Raw genomic sequence first — 22,588 nt, forward strand, 5'->3', positions numbered from 1 at the left:
TCCCCGCCTCTTTAGTCTTTGGTCAGAGTGGATACAGAACAAAGCACGTGGTAGTCTAGCTTGCCTTATCTCAAACATGATTTGTTGCGGGCCTCAGAATTTTCGGCACAATGAGACATTGTTTTGCAGAGTGAACAGTATGGCGCGGGGCATTAATTGCAAGGTTAATCGCAAGAATCATCAGTTTCAAGAAGTGGAAGTGTGGACTAACAAGTACTGTTTTGTGCAACAGAACAGCAGCATTATTTGCCTTTTGTACAATGGAACAATAGCAGTGCCAAAAAAATTCAACCTGAAGCGACATCATGAAAGCCAACACAAGGATTTCCGTCTGCAAGGTACGGAACGCAAACGGAAAATCGAATCGTTACGACGATCACTAATCAGCCAACAAAATGTGTTCAAGAAACAATCTGGNATATATATATATATATGATATAATGTTTTTAGTCTGTTTGTAGAAGCATATGCGTTATTCTATTATTCTTGATTATCCTTAACATAAAACTATATCATTTCTACAAAAAGGATGTTTCAGTGTACATCTTAATTAAAGATAAAAGCAAATCCAAGTTGTTTTTATTTTAATAGCATAAAATTACAGACAATATTATGTATTCACAGATGTAGCAATGATAAATCTTGGCAAGGAAATTCATCCTAATTTAATAAACAGTTCCAAGTATTAAAAACTTTGCAAATTAATTAATCATATTTAATAAATTTTGATACAAAAGGAACAAAGAAACTATGTTCATATTTTAAAGAATATATAAATAATTTTATATGCCGTTATCATAAAAGAATAGTTTTATTTTAAGGATATTCAAATGTTTTATTTAAATCACTTTTCCAAAGGCTTTATTGCTTTTTTAAACTTTTCATAAAATAAGTTACTTTTTGTTGCTAATTTTTCATTTTTTTCTTGATGATGATTAATTTTATATATTAGAATGTTATATTGTCTATTATTATTTTGTTTTTATCCTTTAAGTAGCAGGCCCACTGAGTGCCATTACTCCTCAGCCCACAAAACTAGTCAAGCCAATGAGGACGTTATTAGAAGAACAGAGAGAAACGAGGCCACTTTTATATCGGGAAGATTCCGAAGAGGTGAACTTTTTACTTTTGGGTTTTTAATATTTCTTTGTTTCAATAATTTACAAATTGTATAAATTTTGTAGTCTGCAGACGAAGAGGAAAATAAAGTTGAACAAGCTCAAGAGAGTGACGAAGAATTTACCGAATTTGCATCATATAAGGGAACAGAAAGCGATGCAGTTGTCGATAAATCATTAATGCAGCACTCTTCGACTGCCGAAAGTTTGTTAGAATTACAGGTAATATTTCTTACATATTCCATATTAAAAGTTATATTGTTGTTTGTTTGACAGTTACAATTTGCTTAAAATATGTTCACAGACAAAAGTTGGAACACCAAGCATCATTTCCAGTGGTTACGGATCTCAAGCATTATCCACCACGCCAGTATCCAGTGAAGATTCTGTATCACTGCGTAGCTGTAGTGTAGAAGAAACACCTGATACCGATGCAACAAAACAAATTCACAGTATTATTGATAGGTAAATATCATCACTGTATTCTAATATTTTATTTCATACAATTCGACTTTAGATATATCTTTTGAAAAGCACTATTAACAAATTATTGATATGTGCATATTTGTTAATAATGCACATATCTACAGAATATATACATTTAATGAAGATAATGAATAAATGATTTTAAAAATTTAAACAAAATATAAACTATATCATAATTCAATGGCCAGATGCCAATGTAGTTAAGGAAACTGGATCCAGGATTCCAGGAAATCAATTCCTTGGATTTTTCACAAGTGCTTGTCTCAGATATATTAGATCCATTCCCTCATCTCCTGGTCACCCCATATCACAATATTTGATTAGCAAAAGATCTAATACAGTCGACCCCCTATAACACAGGTTCCTATAGTTCGAATTCCTATATGACAGCGAAAAAATTGCGACCGTATCCATACAAACATGGTAAAAAACTTCTATAATTCGGTAAAACGTCATCGGGCAGCCAAACTACTTTCCGCCGTCCAGCGCCACACTACGGAGAGTTTAGGCGGGTAAATTGAGTTTACTATCGTCTGTACAGTATTATATATAAATTATATATAAANGATCAACCCACGATTTCTTGCATTTAGGATTCTCAAAATATATCCATTTCTCATCACCAGTTACAATCCGATGCAGAAACGACTTTCTTTTTTGTCTGGCGAGCAAGATTTTGCATGTGTTTTGGTGTCACTCCATCTGCCTATCGTTCAATTCAGGCGGCACCCATTTTCTGATCTTCTGAATCTTTCCCATGGCACATAGACGCATGGAAATGGCTGGTTGAGTAACACCCAATTGCTCGGCAAGCATTTTTTGTGATTGGGTATCGTCCTCATCCAAAAGAGCCTGCAGTTGATAGTCCTCAACCTTCCTGGGCCGATTTTCACGCTTCTTGTCGCTCATGTAAAAATTTCCATCTTTGAACTGACGAAACCAATTTCTGCACGTGGTTTCCGATAAAGCTCTGTCTCCATAAGCCTCCACAAGCATTCGATGTGCTTTGGCAGCCGATTTCTTCAAATTAAAGCAGAAAAGCAAAGCTTGCTGCATATGCTCTTTTTCTGGCACAAAAGTAGGCATGATTACAAAAAAAAATATATGTTGTTGTATGAAATATCTGATGATGTGCACTGATTAATGTTGACAGACATCAAAATCATCAAAAAAACAATATGGCGTCATCATGGTAACTTATAAGCTCGCTTACGCCATCTATTAGCAAACAGCGGATTTGAGCTTATACACCTGGTATACTAAAAATGCCAAAAAAATTGATTAAAAAAAAAGGTACCAAATATGCATTTTACATATGCTTCTATTTATCAATTAGCCTTTAATTCCTCTTTATATATAATACAATATACTTTCTACAAATATATAGTATATAATTTTATTGAAGGGTTATCACACACTTCAATAAAATTATGTACTATGTATTTGTAGAAAATATATTATATTATATGCTTCTATGCAAATGCATGAGGTTCTATCATTAGTTATAATTAAATAATTTTAAATTTATTTAATTTTTCACAAGACCTAATGCAATTTTGCATATAAAATATATATGTTTTATTCATGCCTCTGCATTCATTTTAAATAACTGTGATTTAAATAAATAGTTATTAAAATGCAGATGCACGTCCTCAAATCATTCATTAATCCTATCTTCTGAATAGTTGGATTATATTACCATTTCAACCTCTTCCTTAGTGCCAATACATGTCCTCTAAGAAAGAATATGAAATGGTAATCATATGGGTGAGTTGACTAAGATTTAGTGCAGTGTTCCGCAACCGGTGTGCCGTCACAAAGGTGAAGGTGTGACATAAACTTTTACATATTCTATTAATTTCAAATTTTATTTATATATTTTTATCACAGTTGCTGTGTTTTTTATGCTTATATTTCATTCACTGCCGCAGCACTGATGAAATAAGACTGACGCCGCCAGACGACAACCACCAACCCGATAAGAACATTAGGCGCGTGATCATCAGGTTCAACCATCATTTAGACCCCCTATACAGGGAGATAGCTTGCCGTAACCGCATGAAGATTGCATACAGGAGAACCGGCACGATTTATGACCTGCTGTGCAATGCCAAAAACGCAATGGATCTCAGCATGGCCCCAGGTGTATACTCCATTCCCATCAGGGACTTGATTTACATTGGCTCCACCATCCGCTCAATGCAAAAACAGATACGAGAACATTAAGCAGATATTAAAAATAACAGGCACACCACCGCCTTATCGACCTACGTTACCAACCCTGAAATATGGGCGGACTTCCAGAATACCAGACTAATCAGACAAGCATTCCAAACTGATCACATCCGGCACCTGGAGGCCTGGGAGATTCATAAAGCTAACTGTCGGGACACCTGCATCAACTTCAAAGATGGTGAAATGATCTTGGCGCAGGCGTGAAGGTATTTGTTCAAGGAATTCAAACAGGGCCAGTCAGAGGGGTGAAACCCGGCACGCACGATTATTTACATCTCTGGCGACATCGTTACGATGGTCAGGAGGAAACACAGTCAGTCACCACCTGAAGCAGACCTTGGTGGAGGTCGAAAGCGTTTGTGGAGTTAGTTAAAGACATAACACTTGTACAAAAAGGTTTTCGTGGATTGTTATTACTCAACGAAGTGTTAAGCTGTTGGAAGTCGTTTTGTGAAATAAGACAATGTTTGTTTAATCTTTATTACAAGCCACACATTTTTAGGTATTCTAAGAAATTAAATGTAAAATAAATTTGCTTACAGATGTTGGTCTGTTTAATAATAATAATAGGTTCGTGGCATTATGTAATTCTATTAATAGTATCATATCATACATTTTTGAGGAAAATAACATTTTGGTGTGCCGTGTTGAGTCATAGGTGTGCCGCAAGAAGAAAAAGGTTGCGGAACACTGATTTAGTGAACCAACTCAGATTGCAGCAAAGAAAGAGTTCCTATATCATACAATAATGGGATAATATTTGTGACAGAATGAAGATGCCCATTCCAACTCTGTTGGATGGGCATCTTCATTATATATTACAGCATAAATTAGCAAATTTTTCAAAACGTTACCAACAACTTTACCATTTAATTAATTTTGTTACTAAATAATGTTTTAACTTTAATAGGGAACCACCACCAGGAATGGAAAAGCATATTCCAGTTATATTTTTGGATCTTAGTGGTAAGTCTATCAATTCAAATTAAAAAGTTTTCAATTAACTAAATTAATAAAATTAAAAATTTTTTTTTAAATAAATAGCCGATGATATGAGTGCACCAATCACAGGAGAAAATGATATCAGGGTAGCTGGTGCCAATTCCATTTTGCCAAAAGAGCATGGTAGTAAATTATTTACACTGCCGATAGTAAAATATTGTGAAAAGGAAGTAAGTATCAGTACCAAAAATTANCTAGTAAGTTGAGTTTACTATCGTCTGTACAGTATGTAAATTAGGTACCGTAAGTCTAATACAGCACTAATTCTATACATTTCTTATTCAATGGCCATAAAAATTATTTATATTAATGATGTCTCCAAAGTTCAACGAAATTTTTGCAGAAAAGTAACTTATCAGAAATCGTGGCCGCTGTTTGGTGCGCTGCTCCGCGACGAAAACAAGCTTAAGCAATGGCGATGTTGAACGGTGCACACTCAGTAAGTAATCCTACAATTTTTTGTTTATAGCATAGTTTATACGGATTATTCCCAAAAAACATATATGTATTTTGGAAATGTTGAGTCGAATTAGTCTAGGAATTGATTAATTTTATGGAAGAAAACCTTTTCAAACAGTCGTAGTCCGTAAAGTGCATACGTGCCGGGCTGTGATTGGCAAGGACTCATACAAAATGGATTCATAAAGAACGGAACATATCTACCGTGTTATAGGGGGGTTGACTGTACTAGATTATTAATAAGCTATAAGCATGGGATTATAATCATAATTTCATTACTTTAATTCAACCAGTTAAAACCTGTAAATGATCTAGCATTAAATCTTTAGCTAATAATGTTTCAAATGACTTTTGATGAACTTATAATTAATCATCTATGTACAGACATTTAAAGTTTTACATCATTTTTTATTTTTTTATTGTAATTAAATTTTTGTAACATGCTGCTGTTACCAAATGTAACAGTCTTGTTTCTCTGTGAGTGAATTTTACAATGCAGTTTTGGCAATCTCTTGTTCTAGAGAAAGTGTAGGGGAATGGTCTTGCAAGGTGAGCATTAGAATCCTTCCTTTCCATATTTTATTATTCCTATCTTTTCTGCATCTTTCTAGGTTAGACATATTATTAAAAGGCAATAGCTGCTTGTGCATTAAGTTACATTTTATCAAACATATTGTTTCTTCATGATTAAAAATTATACAAACTGATTTATTATTATATCATTTATTTTAAGAAATTTTTTGTTTGAAGTACAAATTTATATTATTCTAAAATATATAGCTTAAAATATTTTAGTGATTTAATTGTTTAAATTGTGATGATATTCTAGTATATAGGGTTATTAATCATTGTAGATTTGGCCAAAGATACAGATATAAAGCAATTTTTTTTCTGTTGATAAATTGTTTCCTTTCTGTAAATATCTTTATGTTGATGATTTTCTATTAAACTCAATTACTATTGGATACATTCCATTCCCCTTATTATAAATTACAAAAGGTAGGCTGAAAGTTGTCTCTACTTAAATAAATCCAGCAATGAGTTGCCTAACTTTCCTGGTTGTTAAGTTTTTTATAATAAAATCTCATTTCACATTACTGATTATCAAATGACAAAAAGTTTAATTTTGAGGGTATAGATGTTTTATAAAAAATTGTAAGTGCTAATAATGAGTAAAATTTTCATTAAGTCTGACCCCTCAAGATATGACACATGATCCCCTCTATCTGGGGTCCCCACCCCGCAACTTTTTATCCTTCAAAATTTAATGGCATCAAAGCTCCTTATACACAAACTACCATACCAAATTTTGTTTCTTAATCTTTACCCCATTCTGAGATATTAAACAATGTACACACATATCTGTGGAATTTTTTCCTCCTTTTTTTAGTTTTTTGGATTCAGGGGATATCAAATCATCAAGATTTGTAAAAAATCCAGAGTGTGAAATTTGACAATTCCAATAATTCCTTGTTATATACATAACTCTGGAAAAGTAAAATGAAGGTAGTGAGATGTTTGAGTAAAACCAGTGACAGGCATATTGCAGTTTTGACTTCATTGAAGCTTTAGGTGCCTCTTAATTTGGCATTATATAATGCAATCAACCCTCTGTAATTTAATAAAATGTTCATATTCATAATACTCCTAACAGAATACTCCAATAATCACTAAGACCAATAATATTTGCCCATTATCAGTGCTTGCTGGATGCTACTTTGTCTTGATACTTATTTTCTAGACAAAATCAATTGGATTCCGTATAAACCGATATTTGTTTGTTTAGTTAGTTATGGCAACAGCACTTGGGCGATCTGCCTTGGGGGACGCCTTCCAGGAGGTCTTTTTAAGGGAAATTGGCCCTTATTTAGGTATTACAGACGTGGAAGAAGCCCGGAAAACTCCACGTGGCCAGCCCGTCCAAGTGAGGCACGAACCCACAACCGAACTCCCAATGTACAAAGACCACTTGGCCACTGCTGGGCCCTCCATATAAACTGATACAGTATTACGCGGTAGCATTGGGATTCCCCGAACACGTTTACTGCATCACAGTTGATTTATGATCAGTCATCAACTTTATTGTGTGTATAAAGATATAAACATATTTTTTTATTTTATTGTGATAAATACGGCATTTTTTAGTTTTTAAAATGGGTGATTGCAAAGAAAAAGAAAGTAAAGCGACAAGAAAAAGCATTTTGCTAGAAACTAAAATGCAGGTGAACGGCAATCTGATATCAGCACTGCATTAAATTTGTCAACTTCAACAATACAGATAATTTTAAAAAATAAAGAAAAAATTATATCATCAGCAACTACAACCACAACAACTTTGGCAACAAAAATTACCCGTACCAAAAGCAATGTGCTTGAGAAAATGGAAAAATGACTTTCCATCTGGATTGACAATGAAGTTGAATGCAATATACCATTAAGCAATTATAATGAAAAAAGCAAGAAAAATTTTTAACCATATTCAGAATGAAAAAGGCGACACAAATGAAAATTTTGTAGCTAGTGGTGGGTGGTTTAATCAATTTAAAAACAGAAACAATCTTCATATCATACAGGTTACTGGAGAAGCAGCAAGTGGAGATACAAAAGCAGCTGCAGCATTTCCAGCAACATTAAGGAGCAATCGTTGAACGAAGGAATTATCCTCCTGAATTAGTTTTCAATGTTGATGAAACAGGTCTTTTCTGGAAGAGAATGCCAAAACGTACATTTTTATCCTGTGAAGAAAAGCGAGCATCAGGATTTAAAGCTACAAAAGATCGTTTAACACTTCTACTGGGTGGTAATGCTAATGGAGACTTTAAAGTAAAACCACTGCTTGTTTATCATTCCAAAACCCCAAGAGTAATGAGGGGAATTTCAAAATCATCTTTACCAGTAATTTGGGAGTCCAGTAAAAGACCTTGGATCACTATGAAAATTTTCCAGAATTGGTTTACTGAACATTTTTGCCAGTCTGTTAAACGCTACTGTGAATTTAAAAAACTGGGACTGAAAGTTCTACTTTTGATCGATAATGCTCCAAGCCATCCAATGCATTTGTCTGACTTAAAATGCATTCCAGTAGAAGTGTTTTTCCTGCCGCCAAATACAACTTTGTTAATCCAACCAATGGATCAAGGTGTAATATCAAATTTTAACGCTTATTATCTGCAGCTGACATTCTGACAACTGATTGATAAAACAGATGGATTAGATAAACAATCCATTAGAGATTTTTCGAAAAACTATGATGTTGTCTACAGCATCCATGATATTAATCTTTCCTGGAATGAAGTGACCGAGAAATGTTTGAAAGGAGTATGGAAGAATGTATGGCTGGAGCTAAGCAAGGATGTTGACACAAGAGAATTCATTGTTGATGTAAACGAAATTGTCAAGCTAGCTAATGAAACAGGGTTGGATAATATAAATGTGCAGGATATTGAAGAATTATTGCAAGTTACAACTGGATAAAGTTTTTTTCCAACGATGATCTTAAAGAATTAATAGAACAGGTGCATGAATATTACGAAATTAGCGTTTCTGAAGATGAGGAACAAAAAGAACTTTCAACGGATTTTCTAAAAAAAAGTTTAGTCACTATAACGGAAATTATGGATCAGTTTATACAAAATTATTTAAATTTTTATAGAAGTTCAAAGGCAAGACGAAGGCTATCGACAACTGCTTGCTGAACGAAACAGGAAAAGGCAAACGTTAGATGACTTCTTCACAAAGAAACAAAAGATGTCAAATGAGGAAGAACCTTCCTTATCACAAACAACTTCTTTACTCAAACTTTTATGAATAAATATCGATATCCCTTAACTGGTTTTGTGGGGGCCGCGCAGTCCCCAAGCGTCATATTTTTACGAATTTCTAAAAATCTAAGCATTGTGCGCAGCCGTCATTTTATGTAATCTCATTACGTCGTGCCTCACTTTGGGTGCCAAACGTTTGGTGTTGTAGCACTTACGAGGATGGAGCTACATACCTTCTGGGGGCTGTGCGGCCCCCACGATATCAGTTACGTTTGTTTTTTTGTGGATATGTGTTTTTATGTTTTTTTTTTATTTTTACAATTATTTTGCAAAGATATCGCAAACTTGCATCAAAAATTCAAAATGACTACCAAAGCATCATTTGAACTGCTAATAGATGATGATAATATACAAATTGCTAGATCAAGCCAAAAACTCCTAAAAAGAGTATGTTGTCATTTTGTGCTTAGTAGCATATTTTCCATTTTTTTTAAGTGCAACAGTTGTTTGAAATTTGTTTGTAAAGTGCATAGTACCGCAAAAATACTATGTGATAACTGTCAAAACTGAACTACGTAATTCGTTAAAATGTTCCAGAGTCTTAAAAGTAGAAGTGATTATATTACCTGTGGTTTTTTAACAAATGATAGTTAGAGGCTATAAGAGTTATTCTTAAGAAACTAGTCTTTCAAAATAGTAAGAAAAAAAATATTTTTGTTAAAAACTTACAATAGGGTAGATTTTTGTATTGTTAAAAAAGCATACACCAAAAGTTGTAACAATTTTGTGATCTCAAATTAAGTAAAAAATTATATGAATATATGAGTTGATTATACTAAACAAGAGTTCCATTTAGCATTTATGCACTTTCAAACTGTCATGTTGTTCAAATTTGCTTGGGGGCTGCACAGCCCCCATAATACCAGTTATGATTGTAAAATTTATAAAACGGTTAACGGATATTAGCAATAAATAAGTCTATAATTTATGTAATAAAAATGTATTTAACAATAAATGTTACGAAAAAACACTGATAAATTTTCTTATTCTCTGTTCTGTTTCACGTATCCCCATTATTTATATGTTAAGATGACCCCGTTTAGTGCTCTGTCATCTAGGAACGCATCCCCCGCATTAAGCGGGGTCTTACTGTACAAATAGTATCACTAAATACAAACCAATATTAACTGGTACAAATATTATCATTAAATACAAAATTCTTATTTCATAATGTGAACTTTACTACATAATTTATTAGCAGTTTTCTTGATCAATTATTTAAGCCAAAAATTTGGGTAAAGTAAAATTATTAAACATTACTCATAATTAAATTATGGATTTTAAAATTAATGTATGAATCCCTTTCAAGAGAAACATTTTTAGGTTCCCAAATTTAAATAAATTCCCATGTTGCCACAACTAAGAGTAAATTTTAAGTTATATAAACATTTTTAATACATTTTATTTCAGCTTAGGCTTTGGTGCCCCATTTGCAAATTATGTGAGGCCACCTTAAATCTACTGAAGAATGTTCACAGATCACAGATGACTGGTATTTCTAGTGGACTGTGTTCCCTTACTCACCCACAGTTCTCTTATGGTATCTCGTAAGTTCTTGGTTATGCAAGAAAACCTCTAAGGTTTGAAATCATGTGAAATCTGTACCTTACTGTAACTTCAGCATCCAGATTCCACTACAGATACACAATACTACAAAGTATGGACCAAAATACAATCTTACTTCATTATCACTTAATCTGTTATAGTTTATCCCTCCATCATGTACCAAGTAATGTTTCCATTTAGAACCATCAAATCAAGCCAATCAAAAGTTCTCTTGCAATGAATGGTTTAAGACATGAAATTATCATCATCATCTATTAAGGTCAAACAATGTCTTGGGCAGGGATATTCTTAAGTCACTTGGGTTATACTTTGTTAGCCATAATTCTCAACTAGTTGTTAAAGGATCCCTGTTCAACAGATTTCTGCACTTTCACTGTTGTAATATTAGAGGATTTCATCTACAGTGGGTGATCGATTAATGAACATAATCCGTTCCAAGACTGTGTTTGCTATCTGATTAATCAAATTCCCATAAAAATCTATAGTAAATTGATAATCTGTTCTGTTCTGGAGACCCCAAAAATAAAAAATATATACACAAATGTAGTAAGAAAGTATATACTGTATTATTATTATTACATATAAATAGTCTTGCATTTTTATCAGTCATGTTTTTTCTGTTTGGACAGTCTTTAACACCCTACAATGTTGTTTGCTTTTCTCTTCAGGATTTTTTGAAAGTAATTAATAGCATTGTCTATGTAGAGGTCCCTAAGACTATTAACCTCAATCTGGTTTGGATGTCATTCTAAGACCATTGTTCTGACATCCTCCCACTTCAAAAGATTTTTAATAGCAGATGTTGGCATTAATCCTCTTTTTCAGAAGAAAACATATCTCGCCAAGTTTCTTGGCGTTCTTCTGTCGTCAGATCTGTTTCAGGTTCCATTATGAGCTTTTCAATGCTCGTTATTTCTCAGATGTGATTTTTGTTACTCCTTTAAATGCTTGAGTCTTCTTGATTATACCAGGGGTGCACAACCTGCGGCCCGCGGGCCACATACGGCCCCCTATCAATGTTTATGCGGCCTGCGGACGGTACAGGCCAAATCCCTTCTTTCGAAGTTTCTAAGTGTAGAACTTTTTCCCTTTCACAAAGTCATTAGCACCCAACTGTTTTATGACTTTCCCTGAGGTGAGAAATGGGGGATTGTTCTATAAATAAGTCTATTTTTAGCTAACACTTTCTGCTTTAGATATCGAATATTTTAAAATGATGTTAGAACGTCATTTCCGATGTTATCGGGAAGTTTCTATTTTGGCGGGAAATCTTCAATTTTATGCTTCGGAAAACTTGCCTATTCGTCTAAATAGCGTCAAATAACAAAAATAAGTGAAAATAGCGCTGAAAAACCATGAAAATAACGATTTTTTAGCATTTGTTTACATTCTAGATTCTGATTGGTATAGTCGAATTTGAATCAATCTTTTCTGAAAAGACGCTTATTCGTCAACCTAATGTCATTCAAACTAGAAAAAAACTAACCAGAGTTCAAAAAGGAATGTACAAAAAGCTATAAAACCAATAATTTACAACAATATCTCTCCATAGACAAAGAATAGAAAAAAAATTTTTCACATCAAATTTATTATTATTAAGTTGGACCAAGAAAATTAATACTGTAGTTGGAATAGAGTCATTACGACTAAAAGGAAGCCATTTGCATTAAAATATTTTGGATTTAATAATTATTACAAACCGCGTCAAGCCATAAACTTGTCAACAAAGAGGGTTGTAAAATGATTCCGTGTAGCTAGAAAGCTGCGGTTTTTTTTGTTTGAAAGAAAACAGATATATTTAGGTTATTTAAGTAGTAAATTAATTGGAACTTTTTATTTACTTTTATTTTTACATTCTTTTTTTCGTAAATTTAAAATTAAATTATTATTTTTAATTTTTATTTTATTTGAAATTTAACAGTCGTAAACTGTGATATATTTAGGACAGAAAAAAAAAAAATTGATTCTAGTGCCAATTTGAAACGAGATATCGCAATTTTAATAATTATATTTAAAATATTCAGATTTTCCACTGCACTGTGTTAATCACTTTTGATTCATTTCTGAACACGGGGGTAAAACTGACGGGCCATAAATATAATTTAGGTAAGAATGGTAACCACATTTATGATGGATTAGTGTCCTGCACCTGGCATGTTGACGATCTGACTCACAAATTCTGAGAAATGGTGGAGACGCCCGGACAGGGGTCGAACGAATTAAGACCTGCCTGGCCACGTGTGCGTAATAGTCTTCTGTCCCCGCCTCTTTAGTCTTTGGTCAGAGTGGATACAGAACAAAGCACGTGGTAGTCTAGCTTGCCTTATCTCAAACATGATTTGTTGCGGGCCTCAGAATTTTCGGCACAATGAGACATTGTTTTGCAGAGTGAACAGTATGGCGCCGGGCATTAAACGCAAGGTCAATCGCGAGAATCATCAGTTTCAAGAAGTGGAAGTGTGGACTAACAAGTACTGTTTTGTGCAACAGAACAACAGCATTATTTGCCTTTTGTGCAATGGAACAATAGCAGTGCCAAAAGAATTCAACCTGAAGCGACATCATGAAAGCCAACACAAGGATTTCCTTCTGCAAGGTACGGAACGCAAACGGAAAATCGAATCGTTACGACGATCACTAATCAGCCAACAAAATGTGTTCAAGAAACAATCTGGAGAATTGGATGCGGCTGTTGAAGCCAGCCTAGAAATATCTGCTTTAATAGCCAAGAATGGGAAACCTTTCACAGATGGCGATATGATAAAAAAGTGTCTTATCATCGCAAGTGAGATGTGTCCTGAGAAGACAGTGTTTTCAAACAATCAGTCTTAACCACATGACGATACAACAAAGAATCTTGCAAATTGCATCAGACATCGCATTAATCACTTGGAGGTCCGGCCCCCAGTCAATAAACTTAATCCTAATTTGGCCCTTCTTCAAAAAAGGTTGTGCATCCCTGATTATACTGTATCTTTCTTAGATAAGATTGAACTGTGGACTACTGTAAACCTGTTTAAGCCATACTGCCCAGCAACATCAGACATCCTCTGCCCACTCTCTACCTTTGCTATTATACTCTCACCTTTCGAAAATAAAAACCAATGTGAAACTTAGAGTGCCTGCCCGACAAATCTTGCAAATACTCTAAAAAAATTTTTTGTCAGAAAAATAAAAGGCAGGAATTACAAGGGAGAGTTTCAAAGTTTGAAGGACTATTATCCAGTTGACACTCAACCAGTTATATACTGATGTCGATGTCTCCCACACACTGAAAAGTTTCAAATTGTTGCCTGAAGACAAGGAAAGACCAATCGGTATTCGTCATTTTACGTTGCTTCTTGTTTGTTCTGTGAGGTGTTCGTTGTCCGAACATAAAAATCTTAAGTGAAAGTGTTCGTAGTCTGAACTGTTTGTTAACCAATCACCCACTGTATTAGATTTCTAGTGCATTATCAATTTTGCACTATTATTAAAATTGTATAAAGTATTGGAAAAAAGGATCACTTTCAGATGAATGTTTTGAAGATGTTAAGTAAGAAATTGCTTTATTTTAAATGTGTAATCCCCAAAGAGTATTTTCTTATAAACTTTGTTTGACATCATTTTTTAATTTATCTAGCATATTACATAGTTCTATTTTTAGTAGTGTTGAAACAAATAGTATATTCAGCTCAGGCTGAATACCAAATATTCGGGCAGGAGCGTGGCCGAATAGCCGAATATTTGGCTTGATTAATGCACATATGAAAATTGGCGCACAAACCGCATTATGGCAAGGACCCTGCTCTCTATTGGCCCGCTATCACTATGCTTGCCAATCGTGTTAATTCTTGACAGTTGTAGCAGACAGATAAGAGCGTCAAGGCAGTATGTGATAAATGATGATATCAAATGTGGATAACAATGAAATGACCTACACATGTAAATAATGGAAAAAAAACAGAGAAGGACTGCGAAAATGTAAAAATAAATATGAAATTGAGTTGATAATATAATTGAACAAGTCAAGGCAGCTTATTGGTGCAAAATTCACGGCTGTCAATGCCAAACAATTGTTGTCATAGACTTCGGAAAGCTAAATGCTTGTAATGAAAGTCACTTAGTGTGCACGGACGAAAGCCTGGGACCATTTGGATTACCAAGCTGTCTCGAATCTGTGAAATCATAACTGTGACTTATACCGACGTCCTATCTGTCTCTTTTCACCATTATTACCAGGCTATGAGTCACGTAATTGTAAAATGGGAAATCTACGATGGAAAAATGACGAATCAAAAGTATCATAAGCACGTATTATGATGTATGCATAGGCATACGTGGACTAGAGTGATAGAGGAAAGAGAAAGGGAAGAGCAAAGACAAGCACTTAAAAAGGATAGGCAGGGTCAGACCCTCAGATGTGCGACGATTTTCGACCGAATAGGTGTGTACGTGTGCTGATATTTGGTAATTATAAATTGTGAATACATGTGACTAATATTATTTTCTTTTTTATTTTGTGCATGTTATAAGTTATAAATAAATATAAACAAACAACACTAACCCGATAACATTAAATCTAAATACCAAAATGATTAATTTACTGTGTTTTTGTTATTTCTTTCTTCTGTTTTTAGGTATTCGGCCAAATAGCGAAAAATAGGCCAAATACCGAATAGTAACCGAATATTCGTTACATCACTAATTTTTAGCCATCTACAGGACTAGTATTTTTTTCATTCTAGTGAGAAATCAAGGACGCATATCACAACAGAATGTGAAATACAGAGTCCAGAGGAACCTTTGAATATGGTTAATTCTCTGGAGACTTCAGCCAATGTTTTAGATTCATGCGAAAATAGGAAGAATACGTCAGATAGTTTTGTGGAAGCCAGTAATGAGAATCATAACAACGATTTACAGGTAATTTCTTCACTAAAAAAAAAATGTTTGAAATTTATTGTTTTTATTAATGATCAGATATGTGATGATTCTGTCAGTTATATTCTATTAAAATATTACAGAATAACATGAATAAAGAAGAAGCAGAGAGTAGAAAAGAGTCAGTCCCTCCAGTCATAAGATCTCTGTCCATAGAGCAGCAAGAACGACGTTCTAAGCTAGCAGAACTTCAACTGGAAACTACACAGGTTGGGCCTCCAGTTGAATTATCTTCAAAAATAAATGGGGAGGATACAGAAAGTCAGAACAGTAATTTAGAAGATACAGGTGAACTTGCAACATCCGTGTTTTGGTTTTCTAGGTTAAATTTAAGCATTTTTCAGCTTTTTGTTTGAATAAACTAGAATTCATCTGATTTAAAAATTAAATTTTTTAATTATTTATCTTGGTATTTCAAAGTAACCCAGTCAATTCCACTTAAGGCCATGTATGTGGGTGGCAAAATTAAGAGGACATTGATAATTGCAACAGATGATTGGTTTAACCTATCGTGGGCATTCAAAGTCAAAAGAGACTACTAGTGGGAGCCACTAATCAACATTTCAATGTCACCTTAATTGTATTGCTCACGTGCAACCTTTAAAGTAGAAGTGTCAAAAATTTAGTTTATATTTTAAGCATTTTTGGAGTAACTGCTTCAGATTTCATACAAATTAGCCAAGTTTACATTGAAAATAAATAGAATTAATCCATTTTTACATATTCTCTATATAAATTCTAAAAACTGAAAATTGCTTAAACAGGAAACTAAACTTGTGCATCATTTTAAATAAAGGAATATTTTCAGATCAAGACGATAGTACTAGCTATAGTAGTTCTTTTGACAGTCGTAACGATTTGCAGCAAGCAATTGAAATGTCATTACCGTCTTGGATAATTCTTGGTGAAAGCGTTATGATTAGTCCATATAATAAACTGGGAGTTGTTGCTTACATTGGTCCAACTGAATTTGCACCTGGCGCCTGGATAGGCATTGAGCTTGATACTCCAACGGGTAAGTAATTTCTTGAATGCACTAACAAAACAAGTTTTATTCTTATTGAGAGGGGGAATGTAATTTCGTTGTAGGTAAAAATGATGGTTCAGTTAACGGTATCAGATACTTCCAATGTAAGCCACGCTTCGGAATTTTTGTTCGTCCTGACAAACTTGTCTTAGATAAAAGGGGCCGAGCAATAAGGGCAGCTCGACAAAGTTCATCCACATCTGGAGGTAAAGACGGTTTGTGGAGATCAAGGAGCAAAGGAGAAGGTAAACTCTATCCTGGTATTTTTAAATATAACATTTCAATAATTAAAGAAAATTAAATGGTACATTAATTAATTACATTTGATACGGAAGGACTCTCATCCATTACCGATAATTCCATCCGGCGGAGTAGAAGTCGCGGAGAGGGCTTATCTATGCTCGGCACATCCTCAGATAATTTACGTCGAAGCAGAGGAGAAGGAATTGCCAAGTTATCCGAGCCATACCACGACGGGAACCGAAGTCACCACAAAGACGGAGGAAGTGACAACGTGAACAAACCATCAGGGTACCGTGGAAGGAAGTGAAAGAACTGGGAAGAGCACAGTCCAACAGTAGTTTGATTCCCTCTTTCAGACACAATTGTTCTCTCCAACAATTGAAATCAAGTGTTGGAGTTAACTCTGCCAGTAATTTAAGCCTTGAGATGAAGGTTCGGAATTGTAGGTATTTTCTCTAGTTTCTGCTATGTGAAAGTTACATCATACTTGTCCATTACTTGCTCTAGATAATATTTGCCAACATTTACCTTGCAAAACAAAACAAAAAAAAAATATATATATATATATTATATATATCATGTTTGATATGATTTTTTTATTTGGGTAAACAAACAAAATCCATTTTATGTTATTGTTGACATTATGAAATTTTATTAAGTTAATCATTGTCTATAGATGCAGCTATTCGTGCATTTTTATCTTATAGAAATCACTGTACATTGGGTGATCTGTTGTTTATATTGTTCTGATACAGTGATTTATACAGTTGAATTTCTTATTAAAGAGAATCAACAGGGGGTTATAGAAAAATAACTTGTATATTAGATGTATATGCAGGGGATTTTTGGCTTGTCTTCAGTTGCACATTCATCACTTGCTACTAGCTTTGTTTTCAGAGCATTTTTGACAAATCTTTACCTCTTAAAATCCAATTACAGTTGGCAAGAAAGTCGATGGGAGTTGTAAATCTGTGATAATGGTTATACATTCCAGATGTACGTTGCCGGTTAGATCACTTGCTCAAAAGAAATCTACAAAACTCGAAAGCACCCCTTCGGAAGGCCGTACAGCCAAAACTTCCATCATGATTGTGTTTAATTCTTTAAAGATGTTTTCCATTTTTTAAACTTTATTAGTATTTTTTTTTAAATTTTTTTTATAGTTTTTTCCTCATTGACTGAAGACTGCCCAAAAACTTTATTTCTACAGATCTAGACTGGGTTAAAATAAAGATCCTGTCGTGTAAATATAACAAACTGGTAGTGTTGATGGTGGTTGTAATTTAAATCTCGTCTCTGTGAACTTGACTGTAAGTTTTCATCCATTTTCATGTGAAAAATTTATTGGTGTACATACTTTATACTAGATAAAACTGGTCGCAGCGAGAACTTTGGCAAGTGATAGATGTTCGATAAATGGATAGGTCACTGGATTTGTGATACCAGTATTCAAATAGTGTCAATTAACTAGAATAATGACCATTCCACCGTTCCATAGTGTATTAGTATGGTAGCTGCGAGGCAGTTTCCTTCGATATCACAGTGAACGTCCATTGTTTATTCATCTGTATTTTGTAGGAACTTTTACCCAGCCATGTCTGTGGATTTAAATTGTTATTTAATATATGATGGGACTTTAAATCAGAAAGTGTAATTATGTGGACTACTGTTAACTCCAAGTGTTAACATCTACTGGCAAGATTATTTGATAAAAAATAATTTCGGACCAGTAGGAAAAATAAAATCTTCAGTATCTCTCTGTCTGTGAATAAATTAAGTCAATAAACTGTTACTCCAGATAAAAAAGTGCTTCTATGATTTTTTTCCTCAATTAGAAATGGTGATGCCGAACATGTGTTAAAAATTATCATACAACAAAACTCAACATTTTACATTTTTCTTTATTTATTTCTTAAAAATGTTGACACACATTCATTTTCCACTCTTGCTTGGTAGAATTATACCATCGTACTAAAAATAAAGTTTTATTAATGAAGAAATCAATGTTTTTAGTCTGTGTGGTACGAATTTAATCTTATTAAACACTCACCTTCTGTTGAAACCATTTCATAGCTTCTTCTTTGCCCAATCTGTGGCCAAAACCTATACGTCCTTTCTTGTGTCTTCTATGGGCAACATTGAAACCTGGCCGACCAAGAACTACGTAAAAATCAAGACCGTAGATACCGATGCTGGGATCGTATTTGATTCCAAGATCAATGTGTTCCTGAATACCAAAACCAAAATTTCCAGTGTCCGAGAAGTTGTCTTTCCTCAACTCGTATTCTCGAACCTACAAAATTTTTTTTTATAAATGTGTTGCAACAAAGAACTAATTTTAAACATTCTTAAAACATTTATTTTCAATTAATCTACTAAACAATTCAACCTTAATAAACCAATGGCCCAATCATTTTTAAGAAATAAATCAACCATAATTTTGCTCATTAAGAGATGGGTTAATTTCCCAATCCACACTACATTTACTACCCCACTAATAAATTGAGACCTCGAATGGATTCAAACCTAGATCTTCCACAGATTTAACTTACTTTGATTTGTTGGCCTTCTGGCCAACAACCAAAATAAGGTGTCAGGTTATGTAATGAAAAAATCTCTTATATTAGTTTTACTTTTAAACTAAGAATCCACAAGTATGACAATGAAATAACTGCATTTTGATACAAGTAAAACACAGTTAAATAATAGTTCATGTACATTTAATGGAAAATTCAATAAGTCTTATCAAATTTCTAAACTATATGTAGAATCTAATTTTGCATATAAACTTTCTCACTATCAATTTATTTCACACAACAGTATTTACGTGTTCTTTAAAAATGCATCTAGTGCTGTATGTAGGTTTTCAAATTTCAGGTAATACTTTATTCAGGATGGATGTAATAAGAACAAACACAAACATGGTCTTTTTTTCTTATCCCTACATATACAACACGTGTTTATGAAATATATTCAAATATAGCTAGAAATTTAAACTTTTACATAATAAAATATATTATAAATAAAACTAAAAAGAATTTTCATAAATTTTAGCAACATCGCAATCAGTTCAGCAATAACAAATTGATATTTATTGTGAATGTTGTTATAAAATATTTGACATTTTTAATGCCTTTTGTATATTTTGTTAAAAAAGGAATTTAAATGTTATAGAAGTGTTAACAGTACAACAATATAATAATAGCAACTGCTGTATCCAAAAGGTTCTGTGATCTACTGCCTGAAGTTTGTTCTCTGGTTTTGAAATCTGTCTGTATCACAGGCTATATTGTGACAAATATCAGAATACTTCCAGACATGACAGGACTAATGCACTAGCATTGCAGTCCAATATATCTATCCAGGGTAGAAATAAGATACAGTAGAGCATCGATTATCCGACTCAATTGGGGATTTGGGTTGGTCAGATAACCGAAAAGAATGAAAAAAATACATTATTAGTATAGTATATCCCATGTAATTAGTATATCGCTATTAACCTACTTCATCGATGTTAAGCATAACAAAATTTTTTTAAAAATAATAATCGTCACTATTGTATCGTTAAAAATTATTTTTAAATTATTTTATTGCTCACAAAACAAACAACCACTCATAATTAGAAAATTAAGTCTCATTTAAATACTGGGCTCCCTTTCATGTTGAGCCAGTGTTGCCAGCTAAAACACACAAAAATTTAACAAAAATAATATTAAAGTAGTCAAGACATACCCAAATATTGTAGCGCCACATTACTAGCAGACATTTGAAATTTGCCAACCAGAACGGTCGGATAACCGATGCTCTACTGTATTTAAGTAATTTGCAAAGACCTTATCTGTATACTACTATGTGATACTCAATACAATAGTCTATCTATTAATGTGTTGTAATACAAAGCATAACAGATTGGACCAAATACGCCAGTTCTGATGATCTTGTTTCCAAAACGCATAAAATCAAGGGTTAGAACAGTCAAAAAACTATTCTACACATTACTGTACATGTTCAACATACAGTCAAAATTTGGTATTATCAATTACATCAATAAATGATAATATAAAGTAAAATATACAGCTAGAAAATATTATTTTATAAAAAAATTTAAACAGAAATTTTTATTAACTGATTCATTGATAAAAACAGCAACAACACACATCTTATTTATGAAAAAATATTGTACTGATTAAATTTTTCTTCTTCCCAAAAATAGTCTTTGGTTTTCACATTTAAAATTGGATTCATGAATGTATGATGTCATAAGTAACAACACACTGACAATATTTTTAAATGTGAGTTTCGATGATTTGTTATAGATGAAATTCACAAAGTCACCTTACAGCATTGCAAATGACAAAGTGACTAGCATATGGAAATGTCGGCACTTCCATTGGCTATGGTCAATATATTATAAATTGTACTCCTTGTGAACATTACTCCTACACTTGTTGAGTAGGAGTAATGTTGGAAAGAGGATTGTAATAGAAAAATTAAGAAATTCTATTCTTATTTGGTAGAAACGAAATTGTACTATAAATTATCCTTATTTCATTTACCCACAAATTTGATTGCATATTAATAAAGTCTAATGCAAATGATGCTCATCACTAATACAAAGTATATAGGCTGGTTTTTTCCCCAAGCTCTGATGGTCCATAAAAAAAAGACAAGTGTAAATAACAAAATGAATTTATTACCAAAAGTTAGGTACAAAAACATGGTTACTTATCGACATAATCACCATGAAGATTGAGGCATTTGTCATATCTATGGACGAACTTTACCATCCCCTTGTCATAAAATGTTGCCACCAATGACTCAAGATGGGCCCTAATGTTTTTTTGATGATTGTCATTAGTCTTGACCTCTACCCTCCTAGCCACTTTTCCTGTTCAGAAAAGAGGTGGAAGTTGCTTGGCACTAAATCAAGGCTGTGTGTTTAAAGGTGGTGAAGACTTCCACCTCTTTCCTGAACTGTAAATGTGGCTAGCAGGGCAGAAGTTTGGAACTAAAGATGATCTTCAAAACAACATTGTTAAGGCCATCTCAATTCACTGACAGCAACATTCTATGACCAGAAGATGGAAAAGCTCGTCCACAGATATGACAAATTCCTCAATCTTCATGGTGATTATGTCGAAAAGTAACCTTGTTTGAACCTAACTTTTGGTAATAAATTCATTTTGTTATTTACACTTGTCATTGTTTTACCATCAGAACTTGAAAAAAACTGCCCTCGTAATATACTTTCATTAAATTTTATATGAAACATTACAAAGTATATCTAATTCACCCGTGAACAACTCTTGACCCCTGGACTTAGAAAACAGGAAAATAAAATTTCATTGCTAAAGTCTCATACAGGGTTCCTACTCAAATTTTTGTTTTGAATTCCCTGACTTTCCCTGATTTTCCCTGACCAACTTTGTCCAAATTCCCTGACCCTCACATTTTTTAGTGTGGAATATCGACATAATAAAACAGCATTTACTGTTAACATTGAGTACATTTAGCCCTCTTTTTGCACAGTTGATATGCTTCAAAGACTGCCACATTAAAAAAATACAGTACATACATCCTGTAGAAAAATGTTTGATAGAATCCACAATTTCAATGTAATGAAAAAATAAGCAATTTACAAACAAAACACAAGCTTTTTATTTTATCATCATTTATCATTATTATTTGTATGTAAATCTAGTAAATAC

At 33.4% G+C, this 22,588-nt stretch overlaps 2 protein-coding genes across 2 annotated transcripts in view; one reads left to right on the forward strand and one right to left on the reverse strand.

Annotated features, from left to right (window-relative positions):
* Positions 1-18,679, forward strand: part of LOC111626882 (kinesin-like protein KIF13A) — a 152,821-nt gene extending 134,142 nt beyond the window's left edge. Inside the window, exons 40-47 of the mRNA XM_023370403.1 lie at positions 995-1,113; positions 1,185-1,340; positions 1,423-1,583; positions 15,415-15,592; positions 15,694-15,898; positions 16,419-16,625; positions 16,700-16,882; positions 16,973-18,679. Of these exons, the coding sequence (XP_023226171.1) occupies positions 995-1,113; positions 1,185-1,340; positions 1,423-1,583; positions 15,415-15,592; positions 15,694-15,898; positions 16,419-16,625; positions 16,700-16,882; positions 16,973-17,187 (1,424 nt within the window). The 3' untranslated portion in view covers positions 17,188-18,679. The remainder of the gene's footprint in view (positions 1-994; positions 1,114-1,184; positions 1,341-1,422; positions 1,584-15,414; positions 15,593-15,693; positions 15,899-16,418; positions 16,626-16,699; positions 16,883-16,972) is intronic.
* Positions 18,680-18,763: 84 nt separating this feature from the next.
* LOC111626884 (60S ribosomal protein L11) overlaps positions 18,764-22,588 on the reverse strand; it is a gene marked incomplete at its 5' end in the record, with an annotated part of 8,895 nt that continues 5,070 nt past the window's right edge. Inside the window, 2 exons of the mRNA XM_023370404.1 lie at positions 18,764-18,851; positions 18,931-19,173. Coding sequence (XP_023226172.1) covers positions 18,813-18,851; positions 18,931-19,173 — 282 coding nt within the window. The remainder of the gene's footprint in view (positions 18,852-18,930; positions 19,174-22,588) is intronic.

The sequence above is a fragment of the Centruroides sculpturatus genome, unplaced genomic scaffold, assembly GCF_000671375.1.
Source record: "Centruroides sculpturatus isolate CEXI.00-Female unplaced genomic scaffold, Cexi_2.0 scaffold433, whole genome shotgun sequence".
Taxonomy (NCBI): Eukaryota; Metazoa; Arthropoda; class Arachnida; order Scorpiones; family Buthidae; genus Centruroides; species Centruroides sculpturatus.